Source organism: Drosophila hydei, unplaced genomic scaffold (genome assembly GCF_003285905.1).
Source record: "Drosophila hydei strain 15085-1641.00,03,60 unplaced genomic scaffold, DhydRS2 tig00000060-arrow-pilon, whole genome shotgun sequence".
In the NCBI taxonomy this organism is placed as follows: Eukaryota; Metazoa; Arthropoda; class Insecta; order Diptera; family Drosophilidae; genus Drosophila; species Drosophila hydei.
Window position 1 is genome coordinate 5,497,425 of NW_022045656.1, and position 17,552 is coordinate 5,514,976.

The 17,552-nt window shown below is 33.7% G+C and overlaps 1 protein-coding gene across 1 annotated transcript; it reads right to left on the reverse strand.

The window, feature by feature from the left end:
* Positions 1 to 9,135: 9,135 nt before the first annotated feature.
* LOC111594588 lies at positions 9,136 to 9,598 on the reverse strand. The gene is made up of 2 exons (XM_023307951.2): positions 9,279 to 9,598; positions 9,136 to 9,210 (listed from the first exon to the last, which is right to left on the reverse strand). The coding sequence occupies exons 1-2, from the start codon at positions 9,486 to 9,488 to the stop codon at positions 9,142 to 9,144; spliced, it is 279 nt and encodes a 92-aa protein (XP_023163719.2). The 5' UTR covers positions 9,489 to 9,598; the 3' UTR covers positions 9,136 to 9,141.
* Positions 9,599 to 17,552: the final 7,954 nt, after the last annotated feature.

The window sequence follows — 17,552 nt, forward strand, 5'->3', positions numbered from 1 at the left end:
AGGACATTAAAACTTCATCAGTTTGCAGTCATCTCCTTTCTTTAGTTGTTTCAATTAACGTCGTCATATAAAATTATAAACTAAAACCAATAAACAAATATTCATGCATATTTTACGACAACAATTCTATCTGGCTATGGCAGTTATTATCGATTGATAAATATGCAGTTACAGCCCTAGTCGAAAGTATTTATACAACGCTCTTTCCACTTATTGAGATGAATGAATTAAACTAACAAATATCAGTTCTCAAATAATGTGTTTGTGTTTATTTTATAATCTCATTTTGAACTGCGCAAATGTAGAATTTTGTTACAGACTCAAACATATTTCGATATTTCAATTTAATTAGCAAATAGGTAAAATCGAACTAATATAATATATTATAATTATATATAATATAGGAATCAATTGAGGTCTTTTGAAATTGTTACCGAATAAGAAAGAGAACTAATTCAGCATTAAATTCACAAATTCCCATCATATAAATTGCTGTAAAATGTGTTTAAAAGAAATCGTTGAAGGAATTTAGAAAAATTTATTGTATAGACTTAAAGAGAACTGGGCGAAAAATTCCTAGAAATGTTCCTTGTGTAAATACTTTTGACTAAAGCTGTATATACATATATATACAGGCATATCTATATGTTATATATATGTGTGGTCTGGCATTTTGACACAGCTCTATTCTGGTATGCACTAAAAGTCAATTTATGCAGTTGACTTAATTTGATTTTGGCCTCAAATCATAGAATTGCATTCTTTTCCCATTTTAGCTAAAGGCAATCTGTGTACTTGAACATTTTACTCAATTGTGCATGTGTGTGTGGGTGTGTGTGTGTGCTAAAGCTATATAAAATTAAGTTGTTAATATTCGCTTTGGCTGAAGTGGCTATGATGTAAAAGCTTTCGACTCTCTTCTTAAAACAAAATTCCCAATTTTCGAAAGAGCTTTAACAATCTTAAATAATAAAAAAAATAATTTAAAAAAATATTAATTAACAATATTTTAAATCCAAATGTTAGTAAATGGAAAAATAAATAATAATAAATATATATTAAATAATACAAAATTTTATTTTAAATTTAAATTTACATTTTTTGGCAAATAAATCTGTGATGAAGTTTACGTCACCTAGTTCAGCGATTAAAATTAATTTCTGATGGATATTAAGACTAACACTTTTCATATCAGTAAACACACACACATTCGATTAAACTCTGCTTGCGCCATGTTGCAGGGTATGGCAAAGTAAGTAATCGTACGTGTGGAAAAGAAGCTGGCACTGATTGCAGCATAAATGATTGAAAATGTGTGGGCGGCTGTCGTCTAGCTAGGGCAGGAAGGATTGGCTGCGACTGAAAGAAGCAGGCAGTCCTTGCCCCTAGCATTTGAGCTGCTGCACGGCGGCAAGCTATCAGCATGCCGCATTCTTGCATGCAACAAAAGGTTCACATGCAACGAATTGACATCTGAGTAAGCGTTATATGAAAATTGATGGAAAATGCCAAAATATTTAAATCTAATTTCTGTGGCGGCGCCAGATAAAGAGAAGGAAAGCAAGACATAAAAACAGAGACAGAGAGAGAGAGAGAGTGAGAGAGAGAGAACGAAATAGCAAGGCAGATGAACTGTGGCCACTCGAGCTAGTTGCAAGTCCAACGATTTAAATATGCAGTCGCATATATATTTTTAGATAGCAGAAGACACAATAGAGCAGACAATGTGAATGCACAATAAATCACCAAAAAGCGCAGCCAGAGTGTCAACTGCGAAAGCGAAGCAGGGAAATTAAAGGGAAAATGCGTAAAAAGCGAAAGAAAATGCAGACGAATCGTCGTTCGTCGTTCGTCAGCGTCAGCGAAAGCAAAAACCAAATCATTTAATTGAATTATACGCGATAAAATTGCAATTTATTTTGAGAGACGAGTCGAGTCGAGTCGAGTCGAGTCAAACCGAACCAGCGACAGTTGCCGGCAATGTTGTCGTTGTCCTTTCCACAATGAAGACAGCAACAGCCGCAATCAGCGGCAACATCAGCAGCAGCAAGCAGCAACTGCCTGCTTGCAACACACACACACACTAAAAGTTGCATGCCAGATTTGCCCCCAATGTCCCGTTAAAGCGAAATGCGTATTATTAGCAACGCTCCGGCATATCTATGCCACCATCTATCTGGCTGCTGCACTCTTGCAGTTGCACTTTGCCTGACCCAGCCCGCTCAGTGGACACTCAGCTCCTGACTGTCATTTCCCTCACACAAATTGCATTGTTCTTGTTTACATTGTACATGGCTCGCTGTATTACGTGTGCGTGTGTGTGTGTGTGTGCATCACAAATTAATTGCATATTATGTGGCACTTAGTTGCTAACTGTAATGTGCCTTGGCGCATATTATAATGTTGCATATTGGAGATATTCTAAATGGCTAAGAAATGCCAGAATATGTCAGGAATTCGCTCGAAGCTTAGACTTGAGATACGACTTATGCACTGAACATATTTAGAAGTTGGTCAAAATAGCCAAATGATGAGAGGGAAATACATATTTTATTATTATATTATATAAATGGAAGCAGTTAAGCACGATAAAGTCCAGTCAAGGCAACATTTTGCAAGCTTAAAATAATAATAATAATAATAAATGATTATTATAATATTAAAAAGGCAAGTGACACAATCAAAATGTTTATATTAATAGCAATTACTTAAAGAGTAAACTTTGGGCAATGCAGTTTATGTTATATGCATAGGATGTTATAGAATAACGTAAAATAGCTTATTAAGAAAAGATTGAAATAATGTATTGCAGCTTGTCCACATTGAATTGATCAGAAGCAGCTTAAAATATTGTTAGATTATTTTAAGTATGGCAAAAGTATATGATTTTATAATAGCTGCATTAAGTAAGGTTATAGGCTAAGAGAACGCTTCATATAGTTAGCGACTCGAATCTGAAATGATAATGATGACTGATTCGAACTCGAAATGGAGGACACACTTCACACTGTAACAGTGCCTGATTCGAACTGGAAATGATAGTGGCAGCTCCTACACAAAAGATTCATGATTCGCACTCAAAGTGGAGGGAACATTTTATACACCAAAGATGCTTATAGACCAAAGATACACTAATAATGACGATTCAAACTCAAAATGAAAGTGACATACACTCATACACTCAAGGTTCCTGATGCAAACTCAAAAGTTTGCGGATTTGAACCCGAAACTCCTTAATAAAGGGTTTCTTTAGACAACTGATATATACAAATTATTGATTGCATCACCAGCTGTGCCTTTGTTACCAATCTATCTGTGTCTATTTGTTGTAAGCTTACATGCTATAAAGTAGTCAATATTGGCTGAAGTGACCTACTATATGAGCTTTCTGCCCCAAAAATTTGCTGTGCAAAAATTAAAAAATTATTTGAGGAATATAAAATTTTGCATTGCGACTTTACACAACAAATCAACAACTTGAAGCCATATCATATAGCCACAAGAGGAGAAGCTCATATGAAGAGTGTTTATCTAAGGGAAGCACAAGCTTCGCTTGTCTATAAAAGCCACATGGAATCAGTTTACTCTATTAAGAAGCTGCCTTCGAACAGGCAGCCATCAGTTTAAGCTCTCTAAGCAGACAGTTTCATATAATTGTGTGTTTCCACTTGATAAACAATTCAGTTATTAAACATTATGCTAAACTATTATTTTGCAATATTAACTTTAGCTACGCTGCTTAACTATTGACTACTCTTATTTCACCTTTCGTTTGTTAAGCTTGATCTAAAAACTTTCGCTGTATTTACTTTTGAGCTTCGCATTTCTCACAAAAAAGAAAACCTACTTGAATAGAGAACTCGAGAATCAAATTTAAATACCGAGCGAATTGTGTAACCTGGCGTTCGTTTTCTTTGGCAGCAGCTCTCATTTTGCCTTCACTATCTGCCTGTCGTTCGGGCCGAGCTCTTTTGGCTTTGTTGCTGTAAATTTGCTGTCCACATTTCTGTTTCCGTGTTTCTTGCCGTGTTGCTGTGTTGGCATTTCATTTAGCGCACAACTTCACATTTGCGTTGCCTGCAATTGCCATTTCCGTTTCCTGAAATTTGCCACTCGTTACACACACACACACACTTATATATATATATAAAGAGAATGGGGTTGGGGGAGGCAGGAGCAATCTACCAGCCAACCGACATTTTCATTTCCATGCTTGGGCGCTTCGCACGAATCAATTATTCATCATCATCGATTAAGTAAGAGCAGCTACCAGGCCAACTGCTACGCCCCCTCGGCCCCCACACTCTCCCTTTTTGTGCAGTGCTCCCCTGGCTGGATGTCTCGCTTTTATTGTTATGATTTTTGCCGGCTGTAATGGCCTTCCCTTGAAGGACTTTAAAAGCCGAGATTTATATATTGTATATAGACATACACAAAGCTGATATATATATATATATATATATATATGTGTGTGTGTGTGCGTGTGTATGTGACATATGTGCAGCTCATATATCTATGCGATACATTACAATACACGTCCAGGACAGAATAAGTCAGGACATCTGCATCTCTCTATAGAGTCTGTCCTGTTTCGCTGTTGTTCAGTCCTGCTCTCTGCTTATTTTTTCCGCCGTTATCCATTAAATATTTATGAAAATTGCTTTTGCTGCAGTTTTATTCACTTCCATGTCCTCGCCCAGCAAGTCCTTGCTTTGCATGCGCTCCTTTTTCGGCCTACAACATGCCAGACTGGGATGGAGGCCAGTAAAACAATAAAGCTTAAGAATTCAATTTCCTAAGAGCTTAAAGCTGGCACTTCCTGCGTTTCGTCTTCTTTTTCTCTCTGTGTGTATGTGCATGTGTGTGTTTTTGATTCTTGACACACATAAATCGTGGCAAGACATGTGCCTAGATAATCCCACATTATGAAAAGATATCTTACAATAAATATTTTGGCATCAATAGCGAAGCATTTTTAACAGCAAATCGTTAAACAGACAACATGCAAGGTTTTCCATAATGATTTATGTGAGAGGGTTCTTAGGGATTATATATATGATATATATAGTATAAATGTGTATAATAATAATGCAGCAGTCATCAAGAAGAGGCAAAGTAATACAATACAATTTTAGGGTATTTAAAATGTGTATACATTTAAAATAAAATATATCACACATTAATAATAAACACAATAACAAACTAAGACTTTATGCAATTCGATCTATAAATAAAAATAAAAATAAAATGATTAAATAATAATAAATAATAATATTTGCCATTGAGCATTATGCAGAAATTTATGAAAATAAAATATTAGCTAAACTGAATTAAGATTGGGTTATAAGATATGCTGAGAGTTTAGTAATAATGCTAAACTTTTTCTATCAATAGCTCGAATAAACTAACAAAATTGCAAACAAAATTTCTAAAAGTAAAAGATCCCTTATTTAATACACGTGAATCTACTTCCAATTTTAATAGAGTTTTGCATAAGAATTATATTCAATTTTAAATATATATATATTTTATATAATTAAATTAAAAATTTAAATAAAATCTATAGGTAAAAAATTGTTCTAAGAATTTGTTATTGATGATAATATTGGTAATTGATACAAAAAATATTAAAAAAAATTGAAAAATATATAAAAAAAAATTTTTAAATATATAAATAAAGTTTAAATAAATATGAAAAATATATAAATCATATTTAAAACAGTATAAAAAATTACTTAAAAAAATATATTAAAAAAAAAAACATTTAAAAAAATGCAAAAACTTATAAATAAATAAAATTAATAAAAAGTATAAAAAAAATATTAAATAATAATAAAAATGTATAAGCAAAATTTAAATATATATATAACAAAAATATATATAATAATATAAAAAGCGTTTACAATGCAAGTTTTTAAATAAAATTTAATTTTATGAAAAATAAAAAAAATATTTTGAAAAATGTTATTTTATTTTTTATATTGTTTTAAATATATATATATATATATATATATTTTTTTTTTTTTCAAAAAATTAAATTTTATTTAAAAACTTGCATTGTAAACGCTTTTTAGTTTCTGTTACTATGTAGCAACTAGAGTAGCGAGTACTAGAGTGTTAAATGATAGTCTGTAAAACTAGCATTGGTTGCTTATATATACGAGGCGTTTTGTCGAGGTGAGGATATATTTAAATGAACAGACTTGTTTATGCTTTGAGTCTTTTCTTCCTTTTTCTGTGGCTGAGTCTTCTGGCAAGTATATTAGGGTGAGCGTACAGTTTGTAGGTTGTTGTTGAGTGAATATTAATTATTATAAAATAATCTTGTTTGACATCTCTGCATTTTAATTATACTTATACTTATACAATAATTATTTATTTATAAAAAACAAATTCGTCCATTCATATGACATAGCTAAAACTCACCAAGACAAAGCAAGCAACATAAAATTGTTTTAAATAAAGCTGCACAGCAACCTTTCAATTTAGACATTGATTAATGAAATGACAGCTTTATTCGAATTTAACTTGATTTACTTTTCTACTCTGCCATTGCATAACCTTCGTTGCTGTAAGAACAGTTGAAGCTCAGGCACTAGTGGCAAGAATTTGTGCTTTTATGAAGCAACTACACGTAGCTGCGCTCTAAATTTCAATTGAAATTTAAAGCTAAGACCTGAATTGAGTTTATAGCAGCAATGGAACAGGTGGTGGTGGTGATGCTGGGCAATTGTGGCTTGCTACTCGAACACAAGCTCCACTCATTAGTTGCATGTTCGTGTGCTTATATCATTTAGAGATAGCACAGATAGCTCGCGCCCACCGAGTCTGCACCACTTCATATATTTACAATATAAATTTGTGAGTTTTCGTTTTTTTTTTTTTGGAAATTGCGCATCATAAATTCTTGTGAGGATTTTCGGTACACACTTTGAGTAACGGTACTTAATAAACTCGCATCATTTTCCCATTTGGCGCTCGCACTTCATCTCAGGTCTTCCTGCCCGCCACGCCCACCCATCCACCTACCTGCCAGTTGTTCCTGTTGTTGTGGCCCAAATTACCTGTCATTTCGAAATTATGATAGCAAGCACCGTTGGCTGTGCCGTTGACGTTGCTTTCCGGCATCCTTCCTCACTACACTCGCTACCTCTCCATCCATCTCCTGGGAATTTTTTATGTGTGGCATAGCATGAGGCTGGATGCCACCTAATTTTATATGCCTCGCTCATATATATATGTATATGCAACTCAAACTAATGCTTTAGTCGTAAAACCTTATGCGCCTTTTCCGATTGTAATCTGTAAGCGTAATACTTAACCGTTAATAACCGTGAGGCTGAGTAGTTGCATCGCGCCTCAAAAAAAACATATGTATATATATATATATATATATATATATAAATATATATCTCAGTTGATATGACATGCTGACAGCTTGATGACATCGCCTTGAAGTGGACATTTTTTTAAAAGGTGCCAACAAAGGGAGAGTGCGAGTGTTAGATATGTGAGGTATTTGTTGATGGCCAAAGTTAATATGAGATTTAGCTGACTTCAAATTGACAGCTGCCCCTGCTCAATGGGCGTCTATGTCAGCTAGTTGATGTCATAAATAGAAAACCCTGCAAATACCATAAGCTTCTCGACTTTTGATTTGCTTTGATTAACTCGCAGCTGAAAGGAAAAGCCAGCTACTGACTGGAACAGTTCTTAAGAAAGCTGCTCCGACATAAAAAAACATTTAAAAGAATTTAAATGATGGCTTATGCCTTGAGTTTTTATAAGACAAATCGAATTAAGTAACAAAATAAGCGAAGTTCTTATTAACAAAATTTGTGTCTGTAGCTTAGAGTCAATGGTTTGGCATTGTATTTCATGCTATTTAAAATATAATTCCAGTTTTCGCATGGTATCCTTAGGCGTTGATCCTTTAACTTGCTTGTAACTAAAAAGAATTTCTTCCGCGTATTGTCACCACTATGCAAATATTTTATTTTTAATAAACATGTTTTACGAATACAATATTTAAACTATTTCACAAAATTTTTAATGCCAAAGTAAGAGAAAAAAAAATAAGCTTAATATGTCCAACTGCCATTTCGCATACGAGTCAATTTAGGACTGAAGAAACTTTTCAATCTGGACCGAAAGATTTGGAAAGCCTTTTCCCAGGCGCTTTAGCACAAATATTCCCAGAACGAAGAATGCCGTACACTTAAAGAACTCTCCAACCGATGGATCATTGTATAGGAAATAGAACCAATACTTGGGTCGTAGACGCAGACGCAACCATGGCAACATTCTAATCGCTTGCACTTTTAACGAATTTCAAATGTTATCTGATGTGAAATATAATAAGGGAATATAATGCCAAGTTATTGGTGTTTATATCACTTACCAATTATGATTCACTAATCTTACAACTTTTCTTTTTTCTAAATATATTTTGATGTTTTACAATATATGATTTAAGAGAATATGGTTTGGTTTGGCTAGCTAAATATATTTTGAGTAGTTTTTCAAATATATTTTTCGGATACGCTCGAAACTCGGAAAGATTTGAACTGTTTGTAGAAGTTACTTTTTCTACTCTTTGGCAGCACTGGACTTGAACATTCCTTAGTCATTTCTTATGGGGCTTCACTGTGAGCCTAGTTAGATACATTGTATGTATTAATTAATCAAATACCTCTTGCTTGTAATAATGCATTTATTTTGCAAATATTTCCGTGCTATTAATATTGTAGGTCAATATATAATATATATGAAAATATACAACAATCAACTAAAGCATATAGAAATTTATAAAAAAAAGTAGAAAATTTAGACGTTTGTCAGTCAAAAGAATTTGGGATTTCTTTCAATTTCGTATGAAACCAACCGCAGCGACGATCTTTTGCCAAGCATGACAAACAAATGTGCGAGAACCTCCGTCAGAGCGAAATGTGTCGAGCGTTTGATATGCTCACACAAAGCAGGCTGGCACTCAAAAGTGTTGACTTAAAATGTTCAACAAACTTGTTAATTAGCAGAAAACAAAAGTGCATATTTATTATTATATAAAACGATAAAGAAGAAGCATAAACTATGCCATATACAAAATGTAAAAATGTAATACTTTGATGCCAAATAGTTCGTCTATTTGATGGAGCTGCTGAAATTCTTCTCATTGCTCAGGCACTGATTGCAAATGGTGCAAAAGATTTGCTGCGAAAGAGAACGTTATTATTATTATTACAATAGCTAATGGCAAATTAATGGATTTTCGATACTACGGGTATGGAGGAACGCGCTGTGCAGCCGCCCGCTTGCGAGGAGCCCGTGCACTCGAAGTGGCGCAGCCAACTCTTGATCACATTCGTGGGCGGTATTTGATAAATGCTAAACTGTTTCTTAAACATGCGCTGCGCTGTGCTTATGGAATCATTGTTTCTATAATAGGCGCGTATTATAAACGCGCGATGCACGCCCGTCCACTGATCCATTGCAACTGCGCCCGGCGAGCAGAACAAATTATTTTTGCTTCAACTGAAACCTTGACGGCATTTCCGGTTCATGAGTGACATAAAAAAGTGCAAAAAACCGAACGGGCCACAATGAGCGCAAACCTAAATATTTAATTGGTCATCTGCAGATGCGTTTTTGCTCTTTATTAATAACGTGGCGCATGAATAATGCAAAATTCATATAAAATTCTATACTACAGCTGTGTTCATAAAAATAGTAGTGCCAGTAAATGTATGAGAAGAGATAACCATTACAATAGTTTTTAAAAAATTTGAAATGAATATTAAGTTTAGCATATTTCATGTGAATTTAGTTGTTTTTGAGTAAGAAATATTAGCAAAATGTAGCCATTCATAGAAATAGTAGTGGCAACAGAAAAAGAAAGAAAAAATGCAATGAGTAATGCAAAATTCTTATAAAATTCTCTAACATATGAAATTTCTTTCTTTTTCTCATTTGGGAAAATTTCAAGTGTAAATTGTAAATTGTAAATTGTCTATTTTGCGCCCCGCCCTCGGCTCAATCTGTTAGCCAGCCATCAATCAATCTAACAAAGTCATCATCATTACGCTTCATCAGGCACGCCCAGCCACACAAATGGTGGGCGTGGCTGGGGTAAATCTACAATCTTGAACTCATTTAAAGTTTCGCTACAACTTAAATCCGCTTTGGCATTTGGCCATCGTGTCAGTAGTTGGCCAAAGTCTTTAAGCTTTTTTGCTGCCCTCACTATATACCCTATATTTGGTGAGGGTGGCCCACAGACAAGATTGATGGGCTGTTGAGGTTATTTTCGACAAAAATTTAATGCAACTAAGGTGCTTAATTTATGGAGCTATTAAAATTGTCTAGAGTTCATTGATGTGAATTTATATAAAAACAGAAATATATATTATATTTTAGAAAACATAGAGAAGATATATGATATCCGCTGTTATAATTTATGTTAAGGTTAAGCAGTTTTTATTCATGTTAAGCGCACACTGTTAAGTTTCATTAACATGTTTTTGATAGAGCAAGCCAAATATGCTTTGATATCGTCTAGATAATTGTGGACATTTATAGAGTTTTATAAATGTATCTGAATTGAATTCTGATATATCATTTCTAGAAATTATTTTAAATATATTCCCAAATTTTCTTGAATAGTTGAGTTTTGGTTATATATGAGAATTTTACTTATTTTTCATACAATTTGATATATCTTTTAGTTAATCAAACAATATAAACAGATTAAATATTTCTTGAAATTTCATTGCTTGCTCTAAAAAATCTTTTAAATAGTTTTTTAAACACATTCAGTCAGTGCATTTGTTATTCGTTTTGGCCAATGCTTGACAAAGTGAGTTTTTAGCCATGGCTTTAGCTTCCATTCATTCGCTTTTTATTTCGCCATTTTGCTGGACCATCGAGCACGTAACTGCAATACAATGCACGGGGTCCAGCGTATAGATACATAGATACAGATACAATTATGTAGTCTGTGTTTTGTTATTGTTTTTGTTGTCCTTGTTGATGGTGCAAGTTAGCAAATGCTGCCGCTGCCGCTACTGCTGCTGCTGTTGCCGTCGTTTTGGCGTTTATACAGTTAACCAGGCAGACAGACTGTCCCTCTGCTATACCCTCTATATATACCCAGTGCTATGCAACACAGCCATCCATCCATCCACAGCACGTCCAGCCAGTCAGGCGTCTCTACATGTGTGAGTGTGTGTCTGTCCGAGGCCTTCGTTTCCTTCTCTGCTCTGTTTTTTTTTACTGCTACTGCCGCTGCTGCTGCTGCTGCTGCTGCTGTCTGCCTGTCATTTTGACACCTTCATTTGCTCCGAACATTCAGCGTCAGAGTCAGGTCCCTGATTCTGTTGCTCTGTTAGCTTTTATTTTTTTCTTCCTGTTTTGTTTCGTATCGTTGGCTAAATTGTGTGTGTGTGTGTGTGTGCGTATGTGTGTGAGTGAGATTGTAATTTTTGGTGAAATTTCTTTTATAGTTTTCTTTACTTCTCTTGTAGATTTTTTTAAGCGATACCCTGCACTGATTTTTATACAATCTTAATGTGCTTTTAAGCTTTGTCTTTATTATTTTGATTATTTATTAAGTTATTTATTTATTCATTTTTCGGCTTTTTTTAACTATTAGTATTTATATATTTTTAGTATTTATGTTTTTTATACATAAATTATATATTTTTATTTATATATACATTTATATATACAAATATACATCTCTATGTTAAAAATATTTTATATATATATTCTATTTATAATGAAACTAATTGTGTTTTTTTGAGTTATTATTTCACATTATTTTAACAATAAAATATTTTATATAAATTCGATATAAAAGCTCATTTATTTATCAATTAAATATTTAAAAATCTATTAAATATTTGCAAATTAAATAAATCAAATTTCATTTTTTCTTACTATTTTTGCTATTTATTGCATTTTTCTTCTTATTATAATTTTTGTTATAAATATTCCATTTTATTTTTAATTTATTAATAAATAATTAGTTTTTTTATTCATTTCCTTTCATATTCCTTTGGATGCTAGTTTCATTTATTATATTAATATTATATATTCATTTATTATATTAATTTATTATTCACGAATTTCATAATTTTTGGCTTATTTTAATTTCTTCTTTTATCACTTTACCTTTCTTAAACAATTTCTTACATTAATATATTTTTTAATATTGTTCTTTTCTCTCCATCCTTTCTATAACAAATATCCTATAATATACCCTTTTTTCCCAACTTCCTTTTATACTTTTCTGTTTATTTTGCCCCTTCTTAAGTGATTTCTAATACTTATTGACTGGCTCAAATGTGTTTGTCTATTTATTCAAAGTTAACTATTTTTATCTTTTTTATTTCAGAGCAAAACTTTAGCAAACTGTCAAGTACTATTTGCATACTTTCATTTTCGTTTGCTTTTGCTGCTGCTGCTGCTTCTGTTGCAAACTTGACTGTCATATAAGCTGCCTATAAACCCATAAGCCCCATTGCAGCTCTACGAAGCCAAAACTTTCATGCAACAGCAGCAGCAGCAGCAATAAAAATCAGCAGGAAAGAGAAATCTGTAAAAGGCAACAATGCCAAGACAAATGATCCAATGGCTGTCTGACTGCACTTTAGCCAGGCCACCCAGCCATCAGAGCCCATATACCAAGCACCTAACCCAACTCTAAACGAAAACAGAAAAAAATTGTATTATAGTCAAATATATTTGGTTATGTGTGTGTGTGGGCGTGAGTGTGTGTTCAGCGGGGCAAAGCTGTCTCAATTTTTGGGTTAGCGGACATTTCTGCATGTAAACTTGGCGAATTTTTCATCCCATTCTTATAAAATATTCCTTTTTTCTTACACCCTATCAAAATGTTTTTATAGGATACAATGAAATTAAAGAAAACCTTAAGAAGCTATATTGAACTTTATGTTATATATTTTTAATTAAAAAAGTTGTAGCTTATATAAAAGTGGGTTATAGTGTTTACTAACGGGAATCTACACTATATAAGCCCAAAACATATTCTTTAATATATCATACAACTCGAGAATTCTTAAGGTTAGAGATATTAATTTTTTGGTATATATAATCTTGACTCTATCTTAATAATATATTAAAATTTTTGGCTCTTTTAAGCCTTTCTCATATGCTATGTGCTGATTGAACTCAGAAAGTCCATGAGTTAGAGACTTGATATTTGGCATGTTCAGTTTATGCTTTATGTAAATAAAATTCCTATAGAATTTGGTTGGTTATTCCAAACTATTGTGCAATGTACCCAGTGAACTCGGCAACTATAAAAGCTGCATTAATAATATTTCTCATGTAGACTTTATAACGTATATATATGATTATTTGATATGCATAAACATCTATATATATATATATATAACGCATTTTATCCTTGTTGAACTTGGGATTTATAAATCTAAATGTCATAACATATGTTCTATTCCACTGCTAAAACAAGTTTATCATCTAACTAACAATACATGTCCATTTAGCATAAGGAATCTATCAGCTATAGGAATTATATGCCATATAGATCGAATGAATATTTTTAACTGTCTTCTATCCTAAGTATTCAGTGAATCATGCACATTTCACACCTTAAATTGCATATATTTGATCTCTAAAATATGTCGCTCGATTTTATATATAATATATGATAATTATGCTACAGGGCTTCATTGCGGCTCATCATTCTTGATTTTAGCATAGTTTAGTTTTAGTTTTTTTCTTGTTACTTGTCCATGTCAAAGCTGCTGCTGCTGCTGCTGCTGTTACTGACGATGATGATGACAAAGGGCAAGGCAAACGAGTGGCATAGAACTAGGTCAAGACTTGATTGTTTATCTTGGGACAAGGGCCAGTCCGAGCTGGAGAAAAGGATTCATGGCTAACATTCACACTTAGCCAACGTCCAGTTGGGCTCAAGCGAAGCGAGTAGGATATTAAATTCTTCAAGCATTGTTCAGCTGGCGAAATTAGCTGATGAAAGTTAATATGAAATTTAGCATAGCAGAAACCAAAGAAGGTCATGCCTCAAGGGTGTGTGTGTGAGTGTGTGTGGACTGTGGTACGCCTAGCCGGACGTTTTCATAAACGTTTCACTTTCCGGCAACGCCACAGATAAACACGCACACTCATGCATGGTATTTCAAGGAGTTTCAGCTGTAAATCTGGGCAAAACAGGATACTAAGCTGACGCTGCAGCGCAACGGAAGCGGATGCTGCGCTGCTTGATGTGTACCAGCGAGGGGGCTTTTGGGTGTAAGGCGTTGATAGCAGCAGCTTATCAGCTACAGCTACAGCAACAGCAACAGCAAAGAGGTGGCCGGGCTCTGTTAGCTTGTTTGAGTAGTAGTCAACGAGAGCAGCCAGCCAGGCAGGCAGGCAAGCTGCCCATCCTTCATCATATTCCGACATTTAAAGGTGCATTAGATTTTGCATAGAAAGTGGCTTAAGGCGTTAGAGAGAAAGTGCAGCACTCAGAAATCGGGTGAAAGTTGGGGATTTGGGTTAGCAAAATAAGCCAAAGCTTTGAACGCCAGCAACCACTTTACTGGAAAGCGTAACCTGAAATAGTTAAGTAACTTAACTTAAGGTGAGGACAATATTGAAGTAGAGGTCTTCGAACTACTTGAACTTCATTTATTTCAGCTTTAAACTGAGGAAATATTGCATAAAAAATATTGATATCGAGTTCTTAGAATTATGGTATTTATATAGAGACTTTATATATAGACTTTGATTTCTTTTGCCTAATTTATATTATTATATTTAGAAAGAGCAACAGAGTTGCAGTTAGCAGAAAGCGTGGCAGACCCTATAAAGCATATATATGAATAATTAGCTGATTTGTCTTTCTATCTGCCGATCCGTTCTTATGTATGCAGTTATCTCGTTAACTACAAAAGCTAGAGATTTGAAAAGTTAAATAAATAAATAAATAAATAAATAAATAAATAAATAAATAAATAAGTAAATAAATAAATAAATAAATAAATACTACAAATTAATTTTCCTTTATACCATGCGTAGTACGAGATTTTAATTTTTTCCAAAGCAACAAAAAGCTGCTTGCTATGAATAAGAAATTCTTCAAGTCTGCTCAATACTTTTTCGCCCCAAAGGCCTATTGCTATCCCTTTCTCACTCCCTTTTCGCTTCACTGAGTTGTCAGCCCTATAGTTGTATAAAGCTAAATGCTATATAACTTCAAATCTACAATCTAATTCAGAATTAGTCTTACTAAAAAAATATATCTCCCTCTCGCTCCCTCTTGCTCTCTCTCTCTATCTCTGTCATTCTCTTACCACCCTGTCTCAACTTCTGACAACTATCTAACACGACGTCTTATAACTTTATGCTTCGAACATGACACAAAGCTGCGTGTTATGCAACTGCTCAATAAATATGTGAACGCTCAAAAGTATGTTTGGCTTGGCTAAGAAAACTGCAGATATTGTTCCATTTGTTTGGTGCAACAATGCAGCAAGCAGAAGAAGAGCTAAAATATTTTGAAGAAGAAGAGCAGAAGAGGACATTGCAGCGGCAACAAGTGTGAATGCGATGCCAACAACAGCGGCAACAACAGCAACATATTTTCATCGATAAGTGCGTTCGACCGTTACGCACACACACACACATACACACACACGCGCACAACTAAATCCATATTTTATGATGCAAACATTGGCAAAGAGTTTTGCTTGAATTGCCAAAGGGGAGACTTAAGCCAGGTCAATGCGAGCAGCAACTAACCTGAAAATACCCTGTAATTTGTAGTTAGCACTGGAAATGATGTATTTACAATTTAATGTAATTGATTTATTTTTAGTATATTCGTTGTATCTAAAGCAAACAAACGATTAGACAGCCTGAGCTTTTTTAAACATATTTTTTGGGTTTTGCGTTAAGCGCGAGAAAAGCGATGAACAGGCAAGAAATATTCATTTCGAAATGCGAATGCCCAAATTCCAGAGTATTGTTATTTAAAGGCTTCTCACTAAACGGCTTAACGCAATTTCCAATCGATTCGAAGAGGCCTTCAATTAAAAAAGTTCGAATTTAGCATTTGTATCTAAAATGTAGCATGAAGTAAAAGGAAAAGTTTTTCGCATCTAATGCAAACTTAAATATTATATTATTAATATTATTATTTTTACTTTAAAACAATATTTTAGACATTTTATTTTCTTATTCCGAAAATTTACTCTCGTTCAGCTTAAAATTTGATCATTTCGGATTTGCCACAATCTAGCCATTTGAGTAGGTGTATTTGAGTTCGAGTGGGTCTACAGTGATCCATATATAAGACTAGGAGAGTGTTGTGTATGTGTTAAATGTATCTCACTTATAATTTCTCTGCTCCATTGCTTTTCTCCCAGTAGGGCGACTGAGTGAATAGAATTTACTACTGCGTTCACTAAAATAGTAGTGCGACTGAGCGCCAAATGCTGCACAACACAATTTAGTGATAAGCCCAATATTTTTACTTTTACTCTTTCTTTTTTTTTACTTTTTGGAATGAATTTTAAGATCAACATATTTTATATTGCTTAAGATATTTTAGGTGTGTTTTAGAGGTATAAAGTTATGTTCATAAAATAGTAGTGCGACCCTATACAAAACATACCATTTTATAATAAAATATTAAAACGATTTTTCATAAAATCATATATATATATATTTTTTATTTTGATTTGTAATAATTATTTTTTTTTATTTATTTTTATACATTTATTAACAAAAATAAAACAATTCTTTTTACTTATTTAAAGTTAAAAAAAAATTAAAAATAATTTATTATCTTAAAAAAATATATTTTTGCTAATAATATTTTCATAAATTATTAAAAAATATTTAAAATTATGTTTTATAAACAATATAATATTATATTTAAAAGAGGTCTTTAAGCTAGGCAGAGAGACTTTCAAATAAATAAATATAATACATAATTTATAGTTAAACAAAAAACTTTAAAGATTTAAGTAAACAAAAATGGAATTGAAATTTTATTTATTTAAGTGCTGATATGCCCGACTGCGCTCAGCTGCAGTGCAGGGTATATGCCAGCAGCTAGATGCCGCCCACGCTTGTTACCAATGCATGGCCACGCCCATACGCCCATACGCCCACACACACGCACGCATAGACTAAATAGTTTATGTTGTTTACCAGGCAGCTTGCAGCAGTTGTTGTTGCTGCAGTTGTTGCTGTTGCTGCTGTCGTCCTGCACTTTGGCATTAAGCAAAGCGCCTGAGCCTTGGAAAGGATGCCAATGCCAATGCGGCGGGAAGTGAAGCGGCAAAACACGTAGCGAACGCCATCGAGCGGCGGCATTCATGTGCACTGTATGCGACTTAACTGGCAGTGGACTGGGGAGCGTGGCATGTCCTGCTATTTGACTGTGTCCTGGTTACCATTGTTGTCCAGCTGGCTTCTCCAAGCGCCCGCATCTGAAATCTAATAAAAAAAAAATAATAGAAGAATAGGAAAAAGCACGCAGCATCTCTTGCCTTTGC